Here is a 24,023-nt window from a genome sequence, read left to right as displayed (position 1 = left end):
AATTATAATGATTACCTGATCGGCAGTCAGCCCCCAAAACCTACTCATGAGAATAATCAGAGGCCACCACAGTAATATAGAACAAATATTTATATTGATCTGCAATCTTTAATCTCCTTCCCACTTATAATAGCACGGAATCCAGAAAATTCTTCAGGGCGATCTGCGATTTACCACGCAGTGCAGATAACAGCATCAATCCTGCTTCTGAAAGATCTACTGATACTTTCCTTTGTGGTTGTTTCAGCCAGTTATCTTTGCTAAGTGCTATTATTAAATGCTTAGAATAAAGTCGACGTGTTTGTTCCTTCGATTACTTTACTTTCAAGGAGGAGAGCAACATTTATTTAGCTTCCAATGACTTTTATTTTATGACTCGGGGTGTGGGGTCGGGAAGGGACCGGGCTTTACAGGAACAGGGCGAGGCTTTAAGTTGGCTTATACAACCTCACTCCTCATTCTTTTACCAACTTGGGCTAAGCCGGCAGGGGATGCCGACTGTACCACATGATCGCCCCCCTCGGTAGTTGAGTGCCGCCTCCCTTCGGCGGGACGGTGCCGTCACATTCGTCTTTGTCACGGTGCCTCGTGCCATCCATTCATCAGGACTGCCAGCGATGGCATGCCTTCTCTCTGTGTGCCCTGAGACCGGGCCCGTCTGGGACCCACTGCATCCCAGATACACACAGGGAGCGACACACAGACACTCTGATGGATTTATTTATTAGGCCTTTCATTACCCAAGGGGCCAATGGTGAATCGCAATGCACCGACTGCCACAGCAATGTACAGCCATGCCTCTGCCCTCTGAGCATAGTAGCGTCATATTCAGACTTTCAGAGGATGGGATCCTCTTGCTTGTATGGTGTCCTGTTAGACCCTAAAAGCGTTACGAAAGCATTCAGAGAAATATATTGCACTAAATAAAATGTGTCTTGGTTTTTGTATCTGCAGTTCAATAGAACCTTATATACTGAATTTGATCCTATCTCCTCACCTATCCCACCCTGGAATAGATTTCTGTTCCATTTTTTTTTTATCTAGACTATGCAGGCAAACGCAGTGTTTCACTGCCCGCTCTTCACAATTGCCTCACGGTCTACAGTTAAAAAAAATAAAAAGGGTCTACATAGAAACTGTATATTTGTGAGGCAGATTCCAAAGCAATCGGAGAAACACCAACCAGCAAGTAGATGTGTGGGGCTAGAGTTCAATACCGCCTGCAAAACTTAGTATTATTGATCGGTCAGGATGGTAAATTCAATATAGTCTAAAGAAGTTAGAACTGTGGCTCTACAAGCCGAGCAATTCAATAGTGTTCATCCCATGCAAGGGTAAGGATCTAGGCCCTGTCTGATTCAATCCCTGCAGCGGTGGAGAGGGCTAGCAGGGATGGAAGAGCCAACAAATGCAATACGTTGATGCCTCGGAGAGGATCTTTGGAGTCAACAAATTGAATAGAGCCACTTTATCCCCACATATGTTCTGGCAACTTGATTTGGAGTGTGGAGGTTTCCCCTGCGAAGCACCCATAAGCTCTGGAGTTTATCCTAAATAAACCATCGTCTTTATTGCATCGCTTGTTGGACTCCCATCCGAGCCCCGGTTTAATTGTGACAAATCCAGGCCATGTGGTTTCCATGTTAGCCAGTAATGAAGGGTGCTGCACCGTTGTTGCTCCAAGCATCTCCTGTCAACAGCGTCCTCAGGCAGCCACCCCTTGTCTCTCCATAAAGTCGTCCGGTATCACTCCGCTGGTTAACGCCGCTGAATATGTTGTCTCTAGTTCCTTATTGAAGCGGAGCGAGCAGAGGGGGGGGGATCGTCACAACGTTAAAGAGGTGAAAAGCTGACGTGAAAACGCTGCTTGTTCGAGACCTACGGTTGATATTCAAAAACGTCTAGTCCTGTGAGACCGCGTGCAGGCACAATGACGACCAGACTTCCCCGTCTCACCCTGGACATTTACAATCAAGGCTAAATTAAGTGTGGCATAAATTAGACACAGATAACATAAACGAGCACACAGGGGAGGAGGTAGGCATATGATGTACACTGCCCAGGAGGATACAATACATTTACTTTCAATTAGGAGTCGGAGCAAAGTGGAAGCTTGTCTTTAATATTGAGCATAATATGGAAAGCAATTTGAATATCTTCCTCATTCTCTGAAGATGTTAGGCGGAGGAATCACTCGTTAAAGTGAGCAAGGAAAAAAGGAGCAAGATAATCATCACTAATTGTGACCATGTTTGTTTCATGATACGTTGCAAGTGACAATAAAAGTGTCAAGTTTGAAAACAATCGCAAAACTTTGAAGCGCATTAGAGTGTGAGCTTGGTGGAGGCTTGCTACGACTTAGCAAATAGAAATGTAGCTGCGAGGAATGCTGAATAAAACAGCCACTGGTTGTAATCCTAACACTATACTGCACTGTCAAGCAGCTAATAAAACTAAAACTGGTGGTAGATCAGGTCTGTGATTCCATTGCATTCAAAGCCTTTCTTAACTCAACTGCAGAAATCCCACTCTGCCTCATTTTCAGTCTATTTTTTGAACTCTGTTCATGCCTTTTCACTCTCCTTTCCTGTTTTCCTCTTTAGGTCTCTCTCTCCCCTCTCACTCTTGCTCCCAATCTCCCTTCTCACAGTATCATTGCTAAATCTATTTGGGACTGCCGCTGGGAGCAATTGAGCAGAAATGGGTTTGTGCACATCTTGAAAACTGTGTCTGTCATAAAAACACAAAGGTTCAGCACAAAGTAACTGGTTAAATAGCCATGTGTTGGCCAGTTGATAGCCTCCAGGTGTCCTCAGAGCCAGGGCTACTGTTGACTGTGAAAGAACATTAGGGCAGCACCGCCACTAGAGCTTTGCCTTAGCAATGTGTGTATTACAAAAAAATCAATGCTCCGTCTATCAGGAGCTGTTCCATGTGCTTTAACGGCTATTACACAGGCTGACCCAAATGGGAGTGAGCTAGGTTGACCAGCAGGTACAAATGTAATGCCATCACAAAAACACTTCCTTCCAACTAATGGCAGTATGTTTTTTCCTGGTAGACGTGATGCCCTCCTCTCTCAGCAAATCAGGTGCCGTAGAAGACACCGTGGGACAGGGGTACCTTGTGTTGGGGAGATAGTATGACTTCAGCTACAGCCCTCTAAACCTCAAAGAGCATGTTCATCTCCATGACACTGAATTCATTAGCCACTAAAGATAAGTCTCCCTTTTCTCACGCACGGCTCTCTATTTGTCAGTGTCACGGCACAAAGAGGAGGGGCGTTTTATTCATGCCGAACATGCCTCCAGTTTCAACTTCTGCTTGCCCCCTTTGAGCACTATTTTTTTAATTAAAAGAGGTCCCCTTTCTTCTTTTTTTTCAGCAGAAGTGTCTCCCCGATACCGTGTTCCCCAGCATGAAACCCGGAGAGGAGTCGGCCACGATAACATATCTTTCAATTACAGTTTTATTGTGACTGCCATCCGGTTGCCATTCAACCCCACTCTCCACTTCAAACCGCCTCATACCTGCAAAATGGAAAAGTGACACATGGGGGTGCATAGAAACAGCCCTGATTTCACCCAGCACACATTGGCAGGAGCAGGGAGGGCAACGGCTCTTATCAGCCGGCTCGGGGAACAAGTCGTCGCCAAGAGAGAAGGTGAACATTTGGATAGAGACGGCGGGGGGAGGGGGGCCGCGAGGGGGATGACGACGACGGTGGAGGGGTGGTGTTGGGAGGGTAAAGGGGGCGGAGCTGGATGCCCGGGGAAGGAGCACGGCACTCTTCATCTCATACCTCGGCTGCCTCCCTCTTCACATTGACAGGCGGGCAGATTGAGGGCTAAGATTAGCAGCCACTTTCTCACAGAAGGCCAGCGAGATACAGTATTGAGAATGAATGGCCATGTCATGTTGTCAATGCTGTAACCTTGGCAACAGACAGAGTACTATTTTAGTCCCCAACTGGCCGCCGGGGTGGTTGTGATGGTGAGTGCGAGTGGAATCTCTGCCTTTGGATAGCATTGTTCACACATACGCTTATAAATGAACACAGAAGTAGCTAAGAGGCACGGAATCAGGCATGTCACGTACCTTCAATGATCCGGCTTTTAATCAATACCTTAGTACCTATACATTCTAGGCCTGTCAGCAGAGAACCGACAGGGGTAAAAGAGCTGATAATAGGTAGTTCTAAAGTGGACACAAAGTGGTATCCATTCATATGAAATAATTTCCCAATATTCCAGCACACAGCATCCTCTGCCATTAGCCGCACCGTGTGACGGCAGCGTCATAGCACACAGTAGTGGCGCCACTACATACAGAGTGAAACATAAACTGGAGATGAGTTTAAACTTCCCAGCCACTAAAGTATATCTTAGCAGTTTGTGTCAGTCCACAGTTCACATTAAAGCTGTCAAAATGTTTCGAAGTGGTACTAATAAAAACTTGGTAATTTGCTGAGATGAGCAAACCATTACAGTCAGACATTTTTTCAATATTTCTGTGACGCCTGGCTTACTGGAAGGCAATATGTGCCTTATTTACTTGACATGCTCGCCGTATCAGTGGCACTTAAAATAGCTAACAAACTGCTATATCAGAGTAGTAAAACATGTTGAAATGACACTATAAATTCATAGTATGGTCCTGTATTAACTTAACATGGCAGGGCAAACTGGGCCTATAACCCGTCAAGGGCAAAACTAGATAATCACTTCATATTCTGTGAAATAATTCCTAATTTGTTTTTTTTCCCCCCAGTGATTATTTTGCAGGCAGAGGGAGTCAAAATGCTGTATTAAAATCTAATCTTCAAACACCAACCTGGCTTCCACTGATCAGCCAGGGGCTATTCATCAATGCCATTACCTCACCCTGCTCCCTCACCCTCCTCCCCTTTCTTTTACTATACCATGGCTTGGCCAGCCTCCCTCCCCCAGTCTGTCCTATCTCGCTCTCTACCGCCGTCTGACCTCACCTCCCCCTCTCTCTCCCTTTACTGATTTACACCCCTACCACCCCCCCATCCGCTTCGCTCCTTCCCTTCGTTCATCACCCCCACTTCCGTCCTTTCCTTCCTTCGTATCTCCATCCCCCCATCCGACAATACATTCATCCCACGCCCAGTCTTTTTTTCTCCCATTGACTCTTCGGCATTATAATTGTCTCCAGTATATGCCAGGGGGACTGATTGTCTTCAGCAGTCTGGAAACCCCATTCTGAATGCTGCTTTGAGGGGATGCGGTGCATGGTGATAGGGGGGCGTTTCCTCAACCGAACACGGTGCCTGGAGTTGGAGGGGTCACGCCATTTTAGGGTTTGCTGGATTATGGATTATAAATTGCGATTATCGCTACAGCAAAACACATTGACCGTTTTTCCTCCAATCAAAACAGGTCAAACGACTGTGGCCGCTTGGGTTAATGATGCTACTCTTTCAGAGTGTGTTATCTGGGTGATTGAAGAAGCTGCTCATTGTTTCACACCTACTGTGCGGTATGAAAGGAAGATCTAATCAAGCCTAACTCCAAAGAGGCCTTTAACCCATTCTCTCATTTTGTAAAATTACCATATTAAATGCTGTTTATTGCAGCTCATTTAATGCAGATACCTCTGCTTAAAGGATCAATCAGACCACCAAACAGCTCTCCAACGGCGACCAGCGCCAAATAACAGCACCGAAGAAAATTAGGAATAATATTTTGATATTCAAGCACGTTTAAATTCTTTAATTTTCGGCCCACATCTGGGGGCGAGGGTATTGGGAAAACTTCTGTGGAGCCGTGGATGTGGGTCTGGGTTAATCCGGGAAGCGATGTGAAGCTGGCTTGTGTTGTGGGGCGTCTGTGGGACTTCACCCGGACACCTCTCTCCTCCAATTCTCCAGCTCTTTGTTCTCCTAATTCCCCCAGCCCTCAGTGGGGGGTCCCTCTGTTCACCACGTCAAACAGTAAAAATAGCAACACTTCGGGCAGTTTAGCCGCAAGTGTTTTTCTTCTCCTCTTTTTGGGCAGGGAGGAGGGGGGGGGCGGCTGGAAATGCTAAGAGACAGACTGACTGCTGAATGTGGAGGATTAGGGAGGAGGCACTTTGATCAGGGCTGGAGGATCTCTCTCCCTTCCTCTCCTCCTCTCCCCCATTCATCCCCCCCCCTTTTGCTTCTTTAGTTTTACCTCTCGCTCCTTCCCTCCGAGCATCCCTAGTTCTACAGTATATCCGTCACGTTGGCCGTCCTCCTCCCCCTGTAACCCTCCCTCCTCTCGCCCACTCCATCTTCTAACGCTCTCATTCTCTGTCCAGCTTCGTCCATGCTCTGGCCGTGCGCCTGCCGACCCCTCAGGGCGCCCAGACAGGAGGGGGCAGTGTTACACAAACAGACTTGCAGATGGGCAGGGCCAGCTGTACGCTTCCCGGGGAATAGAAACAGCACGCAACACTGGAGGCCTTCAGCAGAGGAGGAGGAGGAGGAGCAGGAAGAGGAGGAGGAGGAGGAGGAAGGAGCAGTCTCTTGGCCAGCCGGACTGAATCACCTGCCTCGCCACTCTGTCTACCAGAGCCATAGGGGTTTCAGCATCACCCGGGCTCCAGCGAAGGGTTGGTGGGACGCACACAGCGTCCGCCTCTCCCTGTTATGACACAGTTTTGTATTGCGCCCCCTGCCTACGGAGGGTCATGGGCCCGAGGCTGCAGCCCTGCTTACCTGCTCTTCAGGTAAAAGAGGGAGGCGTAGCGAGCAGCGCAGAGCAGGAACCGAGACGAGTCACACAAGGGCTGGAGCCTGAACCGACACACAACCGTGTGTGCGTGTGTATGTGTTTGTAGAGGGGAATAAGTTCACAACAGTGCCTTTCTTTTTCGTCTATCGACTATTCTATTGGACGGAGTCAAGAGTGTGTGTGTGTGTGTGTGTGTGTAGATCACTATCCACTAACTCAGTAATGACAGAGAGCTGAGGAGCCGTGAGCCGCTCAGCAGACAGCAGCACATCTGTGTGCCAATGAAATATTCAGCAGCATGGCAGCTCACCGGAGGAGAGCAGGCTACAACTCTGTGCACCTTCTGAAGCGTTAATCATTTATCAATACCTTTCCCATCCCGTCGACAGGCCCGGGAAGCGAGGCACTCCTAGTTAAAAACACCCAGCCGACACGGGGAGGAACCCCTGCATCAAAAATAGATTCATCCAGAACGCTGGGGGTGGGCCCGGGCAGAGGTTCTGCAGACGGAGATGGAGAGCTTTAGCCCTTCCAGCCTTCCACCACAACCACCCAGCCCCCCGTACTCCTCCCACCCCCCACTGCAGGCCTCCGCCATCGACCACTACCCTTCGGGGCAGAGCTGATATCAAACACCGCCCTAAGCATTAAATGAACGGCATCTACAGAAGCACAACGCCTCAACCTGAATAGGGCGGGCTGGTGGAAGATATTAAACAGATGAGCAAAGAGTACTGCAGGGCTCATGCATTCTGGCATCGTAAAACTCTCGTGGTCTGCTTTTTACCACAGAAAAAAAACTAAATAAATAGTGTTGGCAGCACCCCATGGGAACATTTGTTTTGAGATTCTCTTCCCCAAAAGAATATGTAATTACATGCTTAACTGGACCATGGTGCAGTGATTATACCAATATCTCAGGTAATGATCCAAAAATCGCACAGATTTCCGTTGTGGCGCTGGCGGAGGGAAACTGTAGCGGCGGCGAAAGTGTTTAAAAGAAATGTACCTTGGCCCAGTTATATAGCCCGGGTTTGGGGGAGCGATGAACAGGTCATGAGTTTCGGTGTAAGGACGAGGAAGACAACAGATGGATTCTTGAGGAACAGGGGCGTGAACACAAAAAATAAAAGTTCATACGCAAAGAGGGAGACTATTAACCTTGGTGGGTTCTTTAAATGTCATTATTTTCAGCTGACGCCACAAAAGGGCCAGTGAGAGCGGTTCTCTTTGCGATGCACCATGTAAATCACTTTCGCAAAAGGAAATTACTTCCCGGGGCCAATGTTATTAATCTAAATTCTCTGGTTAGTCAAATTGTTGCACATAATAAATATGGAGCAGCTCGTGATGGTTATCTGCTATGACATCCCATTCTCAACAAAACATTTTTTCTTCCCTTTTCTCTTTATTCATATGTGCATGGCGTTCTTTAAATTGACAGCTCTACTAAACAGTACTAACACTGTTAAAGCAGAATTTGAGGTGTGTACGACTATCTGTGTGTGTGTGTGTGTGTGTGTGTGTGTGTGTGTGTGTGTGTGTGTGTGTGTGTGTGTGTGTGTGTGTGTGTGTGTGTGTGTGTGTGTGTGTGTGTGTGTGTGTGTGTGTGTGTGTGTGTGTGTGTGTGTGTTGGGGCAAGGGACAGGGTGAGTCTGTTTCTCACTCTTTCACTATTGCTCTCTCAAAGGCTGGATCCCATCTCCTGCTTGTCCTGGCTGTTCACTCTCTTGCATGTCTCTATCTATTCTCTGTCCTGAACTGTCTAGCTTGATCTCTCTCTCACACACACAAACACACACACCCAGACTGGCATGATGACGCACACACACATATGCAAACACACACACAAACAAACACACACACACGCACATGCAAACACACAAACCCCTCCCAGATACGGACACGCAAACGCACACCTAAGCACACACACACACACAAACACACACACACATGCGCGATGCAGATGCACACACCCCTTCTCCTTCACTCTCACGCACACACACACTACACCCACAGATACATAGAGAGGCCTTCCACCATCTACCTGTCTTCCCGTTGCTGCTGTAGATCCCGTTGCCAATACAGAGTGAACCAGATAACAGCCTACCCTGTCATATTAGAATAAGCAGCCATGACAGTCTGATCATTTGCATGCATCACATCACCAAATACCAAGTCATCTGCTGCTTTGCACAGGGAGCGTGCCGGAAGACTGCAGACAGACGGAGAGAGAAAGAGACAGAGTCAACGACAGGCATGGAGAGAGAGAGGGACGGACGGAAGGACAGACATAGAGAGAGAGAGACAGAGCCAGACACGAATGAATGAAAGAGAGGTGAAAACAAGAGAGAAAGAGACAGAGAGAGAGAGAGAGAGAGCTGGCGAGAGACAAAAATTAAAAAAACTAACAACGTACACAAAACCAGCATACAGAAACCAAATGTGATGATATACTGGAGAAGAGCATATCAAGAGCTCTGCCTGTCTGTCTCCCTGCCTGTCTGTCTGGTTGTATGTATGTATATTATGTATGTATGTATGTATGCATGTATGTATTTATGTATCAGTGTTTCCCATTCATTAAATAGTCTACATTTAAAGGAAGTAAAATGTTCCTTCAGCCCCTTGTTGTCTGCGTTCCCAATGCGGTCTAAAGACTTTACATCAGGCCCATAACAAATAAAGCACAAGAAAACGTGAGAAATACTGAGAAAAATCTAACCAACAATATCTCGTCAACTATTTACATCAGTTACCAGCAAATATGCTTCATATTTTATTTCAATCGCGGCAGTGAAAAATACAGATGGATTCAACCCACAACCTCATCCAAGTGAACACCAACGTATACTCCGTACTTTCATCAAAATAGCCATTGTTTTTGGAGGATTAAATTATTATGGAGTTTTGAGTTTTAATCCAAGTGTAAAATAGTGTAGCGAAGGGCAACAGTTGTTGTTGTTGGGATTGGTATATATTTTTTGCCGTTTCATCAGTGTAATATCTATACAATGTGTTTATGATTAAAGGGAAATAATAGCAGTTCTTCATAAATCTTGCCTCTTAATTTTGCTCTTAAAATGCACCTTATTGATGCATTTAACTTTAAAAAGTGCACATTTTTCTTACGGGGGATGATGCCCCCGGATCCCTGAGAGGGACTAAGGACCACCAACATTATTCTCACAGAGCCCTGTGGGAAACACCGATAAATATGTATTTATGTATGTATGTATGTATGTATGTATGTATGTATGGAGGTTTGTATGTACGTATGTATATATGCATGGGTCTTTGTATTAATGAATGTATGTATCTATGTATGTAAGTATGTATTTATTGCATATTATATGTATGTATTTCTACATACATATGTAGCTTGTATGGCTGCTGCTGAATGATCAGTTACCAAGGCTGGAGAGAAAGAGAAGCTAGCTATGGGACTGTGGCTGGGACCCTGGTAACGCTTCCTTAGAGGGATATGGCTGTGGCTTTGATTGTTTTTGTGTGTGTGTGTGTGTGTGTGGGGGGGAAGGGAGGGGGGGTGTGCGTGTGTGTGTGTGTGTGTGCGTGTGTGTGGGTGTGTGTGTTGATTATGCAGGTATAATTGTGGGGTTGCGGGGGAAGCGGAGCCTCAAGGTCAGGGTGGTATGGCTCATCAGCTCCAACCTCTATCACTTTAATTAACTCCTCTGAGGGGCTGGGGAGAAGGCCCTTGTTAAAAATGGACCACAATGGAGCAGGCAACCATTGTACGAGAAGGGAAGGGCAACATGCATGCTTCTAAAAATACCCCAGTGCTGTGCCTGTCTACCAAGCAAAGCACACAAGGCAGGCCATTATGTCATTTCACCGGCTCTCGCCAATGACACCAAGTGCATTTCACGCAGACTTATACATGTTTGCATTGACGTCTCCCACCAAAATGTACCGCCATGTAATTAAACATTCTTTGTTCGTCCCCAAATTGAAGAAATTAGTGGAGAGCGGACATGGGCTCTGTGCGTGAATGATGGCAAACATGCTGCTGCAACCTTAGCACAGATGCTCCACATTGGGGCTTATCATGGGACATGGGTAGGGGGGTGGAGGGGACAGTTAAGCACACAGTGGGGTTGTGTGGGTGCATTTTTGTATAGATGTGTGGGTATGTGTTGTAGGGAGGTGTGTCCCTGTGTGTGCGCGTCCATGTGTGTCTGTGCATGTGTGTCAGGGAGGGGAAGAGAGAGAGGTAGGCTATGTGTATACGTTCGTAAAGTGCCTGGCTTTTAAAGTGTACTTTGAAAACCTGGCAAGTTTGCAGTTTAGTTTTATCTGATTATAGCCGGTAGCTGTCCAGGGGACCGGGGGTAAACGGCTGCGGCTGGATCCAAAGCTGAGCGAACACACAGCTCCTCACTAAAGATGGGAGCCCTTTGCTGTTACTCACACCAAAATCAACCCTATCCAAATAACATGCAATAGCTTCCCCGATAGAAGACCCAAGTGCTCATGTATACAAACACAGACTCTTACGGAAACACATAACAAGAACAAAAGTGAGAGTGCCGGCCGTGCTCCGTAATTAACCCCTGAGCGGCTATAATTGCAGTCAAAACTCAAGGCAATGTACTGGACTGCGGTGGAGATAGGAGGCTGTCAGGAGCAAACTGCAGCTGTAGCTTTATGAGGCCATTATGGGCTAGTCGCCGCCACCATCGCAGTGTGTGTCTGAGGGTGGTGGAGGACAGATCTTTATCACGTTGTTTGTGGATCAATCCAAGAACTTTAATTAGCCGCAGGGGTCAGGCGGGTGGGTGCAGCCGCCCCAGGTAGGGCTCATCAGTGATGGGGCTTACAGGTAGCCCCGGCCCCTAATCTCTGCCCCCATCTCCGCAAAATTAAAGCAGCAAATGGGAAATTGATTTCTATCTGCCCTGTCCACGGCAATATCTCCTTTTGTCTTAAGGACATTAGGCATGCTTGCACTAGCCTAAGCTGTTCTCTAAAACGTTCATTACTGATACGCTGCGTGGCGCTGGCGAGGTTCCAGGGAGCCCATCACGAGGACCAGGGGCCCCGCAGGAGCTGTGGCCCTCCTGGGGGGACGAGGGGGGAGAGGGGGGAAAGGGCGGAGAGTGGGAGTGGGTTTGACCTCTCCCCACTCCGCTTCCAAAGTGAGACGCTGCCGACGCTGCATCTTCTTCTTGAGGTTGAGGAGATTAGACCGAGGGAGAGATGGACAGAGAGCGAGAGAGAGAGCGAGAGAGAGAGAGAGGGAGGGAGGGAGGGAGAGAGAGAGAGAGAGGGAGAGAGAGAGAGAGAGAGAGAGAGGGAGGGAGGGAGGGAGAGGGAGAGAGAGAGAGGAGAGAGAGAGAGAGAGAGAGAGAGAGAGAGAGAGAGAGAGAGAGAGAGAGAGAGAGAGCGCTCTTCAAATAGAACCTCTGAATATCTTCCTGACCAATCAGCCAACTCAAACACGGTAGTTCTAAAGCTAAAGACAAATAAAAGCGGTGGCTAGGTGCGGCGGCGGGTGCGAGGAGGGAGGAACCGGGGGTGAAAACGAGGAGTGAGTCAGCAGAATGCGGCGAGCGGCAGGACGGCGGCGGGGTTGTAACCGCTGATATCACACTATCAAACGGAGTGTAATCCATTTCCCTCCCTGCGTGTCACTTCATTCACGCTCGCACTCTCTGTTGTTGCCGTGTTGATGTTTCCCACTTTATGGCAGGGTGCTATTTGTCATTCTAATGAACTCCTCTGTGGGAAAAAAAATCCCAGGGAGCATTCCTCCAGAAGTCAGCGGCTGGTTAGACATCAGGGCTGTGCAGCACGGCTAATTGAAGCAGGCCTGGCCCGCAGGTAAGGGGCCCGCCTGCGTAGCAGTACTTACCCGGTGCGATCGCTCGCCAAACTATAGGCTGTGAGGGAACAACACATTTAGAACCCGCTCCGGTAATCCCGTAATGGAGACCGCTTGTCCCCGTCGACGGGGGGTAGAGCGGATCTCTGATTGGAGGACACACAGCCTCAAGTCATTCAGCGGCCTCGCCTTGGCCGGTCTGGAGGGACGACGCAACGGGGACAACCGGCAGGTGTATAGTATATCAAACATGCCTAACGCGAAAACAAATGGAATGGTAAATAACGCTGCTGCACATGCTCACATTGTTCAACCGTCGGAGGTAACGGTGCGGGCGCCATGGCGACCGGTGGAGGCGCCGCCGTGTTCAACAGAGGGAGGGGCTAGCTGGTCTGGCCGGCTGTATGTGTGTGTGTGTAGGGGTGTGTGTGTGTGTGTCTGTGTGTCTATGTGTGTGTGTGTGTGTGTGTGTGTATGCCTTTGGGTGCGTGTGTGTGTGTGCGTGCGTGTGTGTGTCTGTGCGCGTGTGTGTGTGCGCGCGTGTGTGTGTGATAAATCTGCCAGTGCGCCAGAGCTCTTTTCTCATTTGTTAGGCAGCCATGTGTGAAAATGTTAATGAAGGCTCATATAATCTAGGAGATTCTCACTATTAGAATTTGCTTCACGTACCGGGCTTTCTGCTTACACACTGACTATTGTGCGCATCAATCCTTCCACTGTCGTACTAATAATAGACCTAATTGCCTCAGTCAGCCCACTAGCTCAGTTTGCCCCTCTACGCATCTTAAAAAGGGGTGTCTTAACTGTCTTATGACCGAGCCGTGCAGAGGTAAAATTAGTAACTACGTCTCCATCTCTATCTATATCTGTATATCCAGTATATACAAAGATAGATACTTCTGCATAGTATACATCATCAACCTCCTAGCCCCTAAAATATTGAGCATCCAGATGCCAAAATATGGGCCTGAACTCACCAGGCTGCACAGTGTGTGCTCCCTTTCTCTTTTACTCAATCATTCTCTCTCTCCTACTCGCTCTCTCTTACTCTGGCTCTCATCTATTATGAAGAGGGGAGAATAGGACGAGACGTCATGGCTTGAAATCTCTCCGTGATCTCAAAGACCTTCCCTATAATCTATATATTCCTCCGTTGTTTTTGTTTCTGCAGACCAATTGGCACTCTGAATACAGCCACATCCTTTGTAACGTCTGTCTGTTCTTTGACTACCGTCCCCTTTTTTGGAAGACAATGTGGAGAGACGATTGTGTTTGAATTTCCTGCATGAATTTAGAACTCAACAAATCTTTATTTTCCCCATTTTAGCAGAGAGGCAGGATTGCATAATTATTCCAAAAGGAGAGGGGGGAGGACCAGGTTTGGCTGTGTTCATCTCTCAGAGTGGAGCCTGGTTTCGGGGGCGCTGATGGTGGAGCCAAAACATCCAGAAGCGCCCAGGGAGGGGCATGGAGACTTAGGGCACTGGGGCCAGGGCTAAAATATTGCTTTCTTCCCATGTGTAAAGAAATCAATATTTAAATGCTTTCCACTTTTCTATCTTTTTCTTTTTTTAAAGCCTGAGTCAGTTCAAAACAAGATTAGCAGAAAATGACAGAAGGAATATACAGCCATCATGCCATAATCCGTTTTTATTTTATGCTTTGTACATTAAATGGCCTTTGGCTGTCCGTTTTAAGTTTGCACCAACCAGCAAAACACACACACACACACGCACACACACACACACACACACACACACACACACACACACACACACACACACACACACACACACACACACACACACACACACACACACACTAGCTTTTGCACCCTGCAGGATTCTTTTAGTTTAGGGAGAGGTGGCTCCCAGTGCAGCAACAGATAGAGGAGCAGGTGTGCTAACCGCAGGTTCTGGAACCCGTCCAATTAAGACACATAGCGCCCGGAACACTGCTCCACACTGACCTCTCTGGACCATTTGTAAAGCATTCACCCGGGCAGCATTGTACTGGTCCTTTACTCAGTTTTCCCCACCACCCCCGCCACATGCACACAGAGCCATGCACGGAAACACTTTGGACAGACACACACACAAACACACACAGTCACAGAAGGCTTAGTTTTGAATCTATTTTCATGAGCAGAGTAAGGACCAGGCTTCATCCCTATCCGCCTCCTATTGACGATAAACACAAGGCTCACTGCTAGCGGTTTCATCATACTATCAGATACGCATGTTTTGTCTGAGTGCTGTCCATGCGGGTCTTGTGCGTGCGTGTGTTTATGGAGGTGTTATTGATAGAGACAGATCAGAGGGCTCTCACACATGAAATTCATCTTCAGCTGGCTGAATGGAGAACGCCTCAGATTACACCAATGAATCCGAATATGTCTCTTCGTATCACCCCCCCCTGAAGAACCCCTGCTGGAGTCCCCGGACCCTGGCTCCTGAGGACCACACTGCCCTCTGAAATGTATTCCTTGGAAAGCTGAACACGTTTAAACTATTTAGCTAAGCATCCGGCAGTGTGTGAAGCTTTACCGCAACAGATCTCTATCGTAATGCTATATTAAACGCATTCCTTGCAACTGAAATTGTGAAGAAGAGAACTGTTAAAAAATAGAATGACCCAGTCTGCATAATTCAGATAATTACCATTACTGGAAATATCCAAATCCACTCAATGAAATAAGTGCACAGTTCTATCTTCCAATCTTATTGCGTTATCCTTCCCTTTCAGTTGCAAGGCAGCGCACGGTGGGAAAGTATAAATGTTTAAGACGAAACTAACAAGCTACATTGAAGTGGATATGTAGACTATTTGTAGCGCAGCCCAGGGAGCATGATGAACTGAACTCTCGGTAAAACATTAACACCTTGCTTATCAATTTCATCCGTCCCAGGACTTGTTGAACATCTCCAAAATGCTATTTTGTCTCTGCTTGAGTGACACAGCTCCCTGAAAGGTTAATTGCTTCTCCAAGTAATAAAAGGCCACAATCGAGCCTGTGATTGACATAAATGGAGACTGCCCTCGCAACACCACGAGGTCTCCATACTTTGTCCATCCTCAGTGCCGGGTCAGTTTCAGACAATTCTGATTTATTATTAATGACATTCAGTGCACTTCCTGTGACATTCCTTTTATTGGGTCCTGGGCCTTTATGTAGCCCATCTAGGAGAGGCGGTTGTCCGCCCGTGGCCCGTTTTATGACCAGACAAGGAATAAATTTCCCCATGTCACAGCCAGAGCTGACAACGGCTTATCTCATGCTAAAGATCAAATGATTCATTCCACGATTGTGCATTAGAATTTACTTTTTAGCAACAACAATACCAATGGTGCCGCCATAAATCTTGGTGCTACTCGGGGTGGTGATTACTCTCTGTCTGCGTGGTATTGGACTATACACGCATTCAGGGGCAGAAAGTTGACGTAGCTATTTGCTAACAGGGGGAAAAAGGGGGAATATATTGGTTGGATGAAAGTTTGGAGACTGAAGGGAGGTAATAGAGAAGAGGAATGAGAGAGCTGGGCAGCAGCACTCCACCAGTGGTTGAGACAAAACGACCGCGGCTGATTTGTATTCAAGCCTCACGCTACAAGTTCACCACCGGCAGCTCTGGGACTCGGAGGCTTGGAGAGTTTTGGGAGAAGGAGCTGTGTAGATGGGGGGCTGTTGTGGTTTGAATAGGCTGTGTGCCTGTGTGTGTGTGCCTATCAGTGTGTGTGTGTGTGTGTGTGTATCTATGGAACTGGGTAGGGTGAAACCCCCCCATGGCCCTGCAGGTTTTGTGGACAGCCCAGGAAGAGCGTGCCAGTCCTGAAGGTCAGCTCTCCTCCTCATCAGCTCCTTTGTGAGGGCTGGCCACACCGTAGAGCAGCTGGAGGCTGGAGGCCCGGGGCGTGGGGTGGCCCGTCATCGACCACCTCTCCGTGCCTAATTACCTCCATGCTCCAGCCCTGCCTTCATCTCTGCTGCCTTCAGCCAGTGCTTTTCTGTAAGTAAGGCTGGGCTACTGAGATGGCCAGGAGCGTACCCTCATTAGACCTGACAGGGTCCCCTGGACTACAGACACACAGTCACAACCATCAGCAGGCCATAATGGGCTAGGGGGGAGCTAAAGCCAATTACAAGAGGCAGGGGGGGGCGTCATAGATCCAACACACCATCTCAGGCCTTTAACATGGCATGCCAGCGAATAACAAAACCAAGCAGGTGTAGTGGGATACGTTGGGTAGGAAACATCACTTTGCTCTGCTATGTATAACAGCCTAAGAAAAGTCCCCTTTGACTAACATATGAGCACACAGACACACGCCCTCAGCATACACCCACAAACCCACCTCCCCCTGGCTAGCTTTGATACTGCACCCGTGTCAGGGCAGTCTACCTCCCAGCGATGCCCCCGCCGCGACGCAGATGGAAAAAACGACTTTACTGAGGAAGGTCTTATTTGTTTGCACGTTTGTTTCTTCAGTCTCCTTTCATCTTTATGTTTTATGGTTGCTCTCTTCTCTTTTACAAAGTCCCCAGAGAGAGAGAGAGAGCGAAAAGAGAGGGAAACCGAGGGTGGGAAACAGATAGGAGCCGTTGTGCAAGGTTTCTTTTTGGAGGCAGCAGGATTGAAAAAGGCCAGTGTTGTGAAGGAGACAACACAGAGAAAGCCAATCTCCCTGTAATAAGAGCAGAGAGGAGTGGAAGAACTAAAGAGGGGAAGAGTGGATATGGGAGAGATGGGGGGTGGGGGGGAGGAGGGGGAGAAGAGGAGAAGGAGGCCAAGGGAAATTAGAAGCGGGAGGAAGTGGCCTGATGGACTTGGATAGGATGGACCTGGTGGAGCTCCATGAGGCCCGCTGTGGCCACAGGGGGGTGCTGTGACAGAGAGGGATCTGGTCATCAAGTTGCTCTGTGCAGCAGCCCTGCTCAGTGGGCCTCTAGAGAGAACCACAGCTCCTCAGCAGAGCTCCAGCATCCTCCTCCTCATGTAACGGGGATGTACGGCGCAAGCCGCGATTAAACAAGCCCTTTAATCACCTTTAGCTGCATGTTGTCACCAAAGGTTGTTAAGGATCTGACTATCCTCAAACGAGATTTGCAATTAACATTCCTTTCCTCTCATCAATTCTTTGTTTCCCCTTCTACAGTAGCCTCCTCTCACTCTCTTGTTTGCGATCATCCAGATTATGATTGTCATAATTGCATTGCACCAACGGAATCAAAAGGATGGAGGCACACATTGAAGGGAGGGAAAAAACTCAAACTAAACAAAAACAAACACAAGAAGCGGCGCGGAACAATGTCGCGCAAAACTTTTGATGCGAGCCAAATGAGGAACTATCTACACTTTCTCGTTCACGCCGTCTTCTCTCTCCCTTTGCACCCTCTGATGAGTGTGTCATTTATTTGTTTGCCGGTTAATTTATTTAGCTGCCATACTCTTGGGTATCCACATGCTATAATTGAGGATGAGGTGATTTGTTTCCTCTCGCTCTCGTTCAAGGCGCGCCGTATACCCCGTCCCTGATGGTTTGGTCCACGCCGTGACAGCGGGATGGCAGTCAGTATATTAATCATGCTTTTGAGGAAGGAGAGGCATCCCACAACCCTGAGAAGCTGCCAGGTCCCATTGCTCTGCATCTCAACCTTCCTCAGAATTCACTTTACTTTTTGTTCTCTTTGTTTTTTTTACTCAGTAGGTGTGTGTGTGGGGGGGGGGATGCGCATTTCGCATCGTTCCCTGTGGAGATGCTACTTGCTGTTCTGATGGCGGGGCTCAAGCCACCTCCTAGTCGCACTTATCGTCCTTCTGGACACCAGTGCACTTGAATTTGACCTTGAAACAACCACGGCCCGTTTCTTCCCACTGCTACTATGGCGGACGGCACTTGTCAGGCAAGGCCTATTAAATGAGTTGGTGAGACCGGCTGAACCAGGGGTCAGGCCCTGAAAGGGACACATATTACTCTCTAGAGGAGGCTCAGGCATTGCTCTTTTTTGCTAAGTGCTAAAATGCTCTTTCCTAATGCAGCACAAGAGACTCACACCGGGTCTCCCTTTAGGCCCTTCTCCCTCCTGTCCCTCTGTCTCTCGCCCTCTTCTCTCTTTTTCCTCCCCCTCAATTCCCTCTCTTGCTTCCTGGACAACAATATTTGTGAATCATTCTAGTTTCAGTGACATTTCCAATGCTTTTTACTACTTTCTGCATGACATTTGGCTATTGCTATTACTAATTGTGTATATAATGTGTTTGTCCCTCCATTATCCATCTGCATAGCTTCTCAATGGAGCAGCATCATAATATTCACAAACAAATGAATGGGATATGTGTGGAAAGACAACCTGCTAAACACCATATTATATCGGTGTATATCATCCACATCCATCTCTGTGTTAGCGGTCTTCAGTGTGTGTGGTAGTGTATATGAAGGGGGAATGGGGCATGAATGAGAGTAAAGGGTTAATATAGATAGTGAAGCAGGCAAGTGAAATAATGGCAGGCTGATAGCTCTGGCACTTATCCAGTGTTTTTTAAGCCAATTGAAAATTGATTTATTCGCACCAATCCAACAAACCACATGTATTCTCAACTGATGGGTGGAAGAATGAAAGGTATCATTTGTCAGAAACTCATTGGTCCAGACGACCAATGAGGAAACTGTTGAACATAAATAAAAATCAATTATCCACATGCCATAGTTATGTCTCTTCCATGTCTTCCTTGTCATTGCAAGTTTGTGTCCATTAGCGCAGGCCTACAAATTGTAAACGTTTTAGCCCATTTTCTTTTTGCCTATTATTATCGGAAATGCCGTCTTAGTCTAGTATAATAGCCATGCCTTAACAATGGGATATGAACCTTCTCCTCTCCCCAGGATGCTACCTTAAAGCTTTGCAAACATCTATACCTTTTTGAATGAAAGCACATTATCAAAGGCGTATGACTTATGAAATATTACATCCGCCCCAATCCTTTATCTCCTCATTAACTTCCTTCCATCTCCCCGACTGTGCCGTTTTATTTTATTCATTTATCTTTATCTTTTGTCAACTGTTGTGTAATATAAATACAGGCATTTCTTATCTTGACAGCCATTGATGTTTCTCAGATTTGCTGTGTTTATTCTCATGTTTCAGCAACTATAAACAGACAAAAACTAAAAAAGGGGTGTTGAATATTAATATGGGGACCAGAGAACCCAAATGAAAGTGAGAAAGAGAAGAAAAGATGCCTTTGTGTTGAGGACGACTCAGCATATGCCAATCAGGCAATGAGAAAGACAGCTCTGGGTCCTAGGAGGGATGAAGTGGAGTTCAATGTGAAGACAAGGACGCGCTCCTCGCTAGACGACAAAACAATAACACACAGAGCAACGTGCTAAAAAACAAAAACAAATAAAACAACACACCATCAATTCAACTACTCTGCTGCTCTGGGACCCCCTTTCCACTGCTCTTTAGAAAACTGCAGTAAAAGTTGGCCCTTTGCTCTCCCACAGTCTTGCCTCCTCCCTGACTCCCTGCTTCACCTTCCCTCCCCCCTCCCCTCCATTGGACCCTCCCATCATAAATCTGGATAAATCCACAAACTAGTGTCTGGCATGCTCCATCTGTCTCCCTCACTCGTGCACTGCAAGAGAAAACCTTTTGCTACACCCTCGCCAGGAGCAGCCTCTCCAGGTCCCACTCACTTTGAAACTAGTAGGAACTAGAGAGAGAGAGAGAGAGAGAGAGAGAGAGAGAGAGAGAGAGAGAGAGAGAGTTAAAGGAGAGAGAAAGAGAGAGTTTAAGGAGAGAGAAAGAGAGAGAGAGGTAGAGTGAAAAGGAGAGAGAAAGAGAGAGGGAGTGAAAATGAGAGAAAAAGAGAGAGAGACATAAACAGAGAGAAAGAGAGAGAGGGACATTGACTCACATGGAAATTCTCAGAATCATTGTTTATAGCCGTACACTTGAAATATAATGTGATGCAGAAAGACAAGCACCAAAACTCTTTGGGCGGCTTAAACGGAGCATCACACCTGGTGGAGAAGATTTCATGGGTCAAGGCAACAGTAAGCGTATCAGTCAATTATTTATGATTATGATTGTTGGTAGAGTTTCCACACCTCCATTTTGGTAGATTCTGTGTTATTCATGGACCGTATTTCTGTTTTGTAGCATTCTTTATTTGGTCCAGTTCTTGTTTACACTGCTCTTTGCCAAGAGTACCAAACTTCGTAAACAAATGCTGCTGTCAAACGTCAAACAGGTTGTTTGTCAGGACAGAAAAAATCCAAGGGAAACTCGACAAACCCTTTCCTGGTCGAGGGCAACGACTACACCGATTGTTGGGTTGTTTATTATAATGGCGTTTCATTATAGCAGTTGAGGAAACCTATTGAGTTATGAGTGCCAGTAAAGATTGCATGTTGTTCACAACAGAAGGAGGGGTGTGACCATGAGAGGGAACCAAAGATGTGGGCGGCTTCTAATGATCTGACGTGTCCATCTTGTAGCACACAGTGCAACAAAGAGGGGATCATTCATTGAGCTCATATCGGGTCGCAGGCATCCCCACCATCATGTTCCTTGATAGACACATTTGTAATCAAGCCAAAAATGAAATTGTTGGTATTAGCACCACAACAAACCTAAACCCCATATCGAGCATGTTGGAAAACATCTTTAATACTTTTCTGTGAACCAGTGCTGGTGATATTAATCATTGTAAGGCAGAATTCACAGGAGCAGGACTGCACTCTAACAAACAGTACGGCGATGGTAGGACTTTCAGGAGGGTACAGCAAAGCTAGCAAGGCTTGCTCTGTCACGCATGCCCAAGCACACACACATACACACGCCAACAGGACAAACACACACACACACACACACACACACACACACACACACACACACACACACTCACACTCATGTATACGCACACACACACACACACGGACACACAAACCCCCCCCCCCCACGCACACACACACACGTGAGCACACCCACACATAGATGCACATGCACACAAACACAGTCACACACATGCACACACCAACGCACACACACACACACACACGCACACACATACACAAAGACACACACGGACACACACACACACACACACACAAACACACACTTACATACACCGACGACTTGCTTAAGAGCAGTTCCTATTATACAATATCCCTATCCCACCACTCCACACACAAATCGGGCTGCCAGGGTCCTGACCACAGAGCGAGGCGGCACCCGGTTGTTAGTATTCAGCAGAGAGGGAAACAACAGCGCCAATGGGCTCATATCATCATCCACCTCACAGCTCTCTGGGCCTGACACCTCTTCACGGTGCCACTGTTTTGTTGGAGCACCGCTCTCTTGCCCTTCTCTCCCTCCACTACAGTTCCCAGAAAAGGGGCGCAGTGCACAGGGGTGAAGGGCAACTCGCTAGAAGAGCTCCCAGCTGCAGTCACTAGACAGGGGGCTTTGTGCTTCGAACCAATATGATTGGTCAGTGGGGGGGGGGGGGCGCAAAGGCTGTTTTTTTTAGCTTTTTATTGGTTGAGTAAATCACTGTGATTTTTGGTAAGGGGATCGGTGTATGTCGGAGTGAAGAAGGCAGCATGGTATCCTACACAAGACACGATTGAGAACGTGGTAATTACCTGTTGATGAAGACGAGCACCGAGGAGGGTCCGCCCCATGGGAGAGAAAGGAAAGGAGGGTTAGTCAGCAGTTTTGATCCAGCATTATGCAGTGCTGTACAATAGGACGTGTGATAAAGTTCTGTTTTGATCTGGGCTGCTTTATGCAGTCGATGCGTTGCAGATTTGGCGCGGGGGCGTTTGGGGGCGTGTTGTCCCCGCGCCGGACTTTCCTTAATTTATGTGAGTGAGTGACCATTCGTCCGGCGCTGGAGTGCTGGAGTGTGTAATTTTGTCAGCGAACAAGCTGGACCTTAACACAGATAGATGACTGACGCCTACACAAAAAAAACGAGCGGGGGACATTGGGTCTCTCACAGCCATTATTCTACATCTCCTGATTATGTGCATATAAATAATATGCAAAAAAGCACACAGCAAAGTGACTTTAGTGCCTTAATGGTGACCTTGGTTTCACTAACCCAAGGGCACTATGGCGAGCACAATGAGAGGAGTCGGCCTGGCCAGCCAATTTGCTGTACGAGACTGCTTACATGCAAAGATATATATATGCATGCACTCCTCACACCAGCACCCTCCCAGTCACATACAGGGCATAAATCAAAAGGGCAGAGCAGCGTTTTTTCCAGGATTGAAATGACACTTTCTAAGCACAACAAGATAAATAAAAGCCCTGCGTTACATATACACACAAACACACACGCACACACACGAAAGGACTCAGGGGAGAGATAAATGACAGATGTATATTGACCTATCAGGGTCAATATAGGGTTTTAAAGCTGTGGTCTGCGTCTGACAACAGTAAGGGCCATTTTGATTATAATAATACTAAGCAGAGGCACTCCTGATCCAGTGTCCGTAATGACATTGTTTATGAATAGGCAATAAAAAGCCACCGGTGTATGGAGCACCATCTCATGCTGTTGGATTTATTCCTTCATGCCTTTTGATTCGTTTATATCAAAACACGCTGCCGCACACTGCTTATCCCGCCACAGAAGCTACCCCCAGCCCCTCTGCTACCCCTACTATATAAACCACTATATACATCCATGTTACAGCTGCTGTGATTGTAGCATTCTTCACCAAATGAGGCCCCAACACCACCTGCCGTCAGCACAAACATTCTGCCTTCAACGTAAACAAACTATAAACTGTGTCAGACCATTAATGTTGGCTACTGATGCAAAACCCCGGTCTCAAACCCGATCCTGTTTGCGCACCTCACCCCCCCCTTCATATTGCCTTCCTTTGTTTGTTTTCTATTTGTATGAGATGAAAAAAATGTTTTGCCTCTTTGCAGAAAAAAAAAATTACAGAGCGAGTGATGATGAAACCAGCAAGGGCGTTTGGTCTGTTGTCTCTTAGAAGACAGGAGACCCATTCAATCCTATGAATAAATGAATGAATTAAAATTCATCTAATCATACTTCAGGATCCCCCCGCTCACTACTCTGTACTGCCGAGGAATCTCTGTCAGCGGTGCCATTTGCAAACAAACAAATATAATCTCAGCGTGCACTCGGAGGTGGGAGCTCGCTATGGCAACGGCACGCATCACCTTCTCCGACACGTCTTTGTGTGCATGCTTCTTCATTAGGATCCACAGATCATCAATGAGAACTGTGCTTTGTCTCTCCTCTGGCAAAGTGTGAATTGTTGTTTGCACGTACGAAGAGGGAGGGAGAATTTAATAGAAAATGGAGAGCCTATTTTCACCGGGTGGAATTTCGTTCCCCGCCTGAAATCAAGGCTGTAGCAGGGTGGCCTGACTATAAAACCAACTGTAAAAAATATGA

At 47.2% G+C, this 24,023-nt stretch overlaps 1 protein-coding gene across 1 annotated transcript in view; it reads right to left on the bottom strand.

Annotated features, from left to right (window-relative positions):
• Positions 1 to 1,598: 1,598 nt before the first annotated feature.
• The window catches only part of LOC130385789 (uncharacterized), a 92,599-nt gene continuing 70,174 nt past the window's right edge, over positions 1,599 to 24,023 (bottom strand). The window contains exon 4 of the mRNA XM_056594488.1: positions 1,599 to 1,789. Within this exon, the coding sequence (XP_056450463.1) occupies positions 1,706 to 1,789 (84 nt within the window). The 3' untranslated portion in view covers positions 1,599 to 1,705. The remainder of the gene's footprint in view (positions 1,790 to 24,023) is intronic.

This window comes from Gadus chalcogrammus, chromosome 1 (assembly GCF_026213295.1).
Source record: "Gadus chalcogrammus isolate NIFS_2021 chromosome 1, NIFS_Gcha_1.0, whole genome shotgun sequence".
Lineage (NCBI taxonomy): Eukaryota > Metazoa > Chordata > Actinopteri > Gadiformes > Gadidae > Gadus > Gadus chalcogrammus.
The sequence above is the reverse complement of the archived record's forward strand: the minus strand, read 5'-3'. Positions and strand labels throughout refer to the sequence as shown.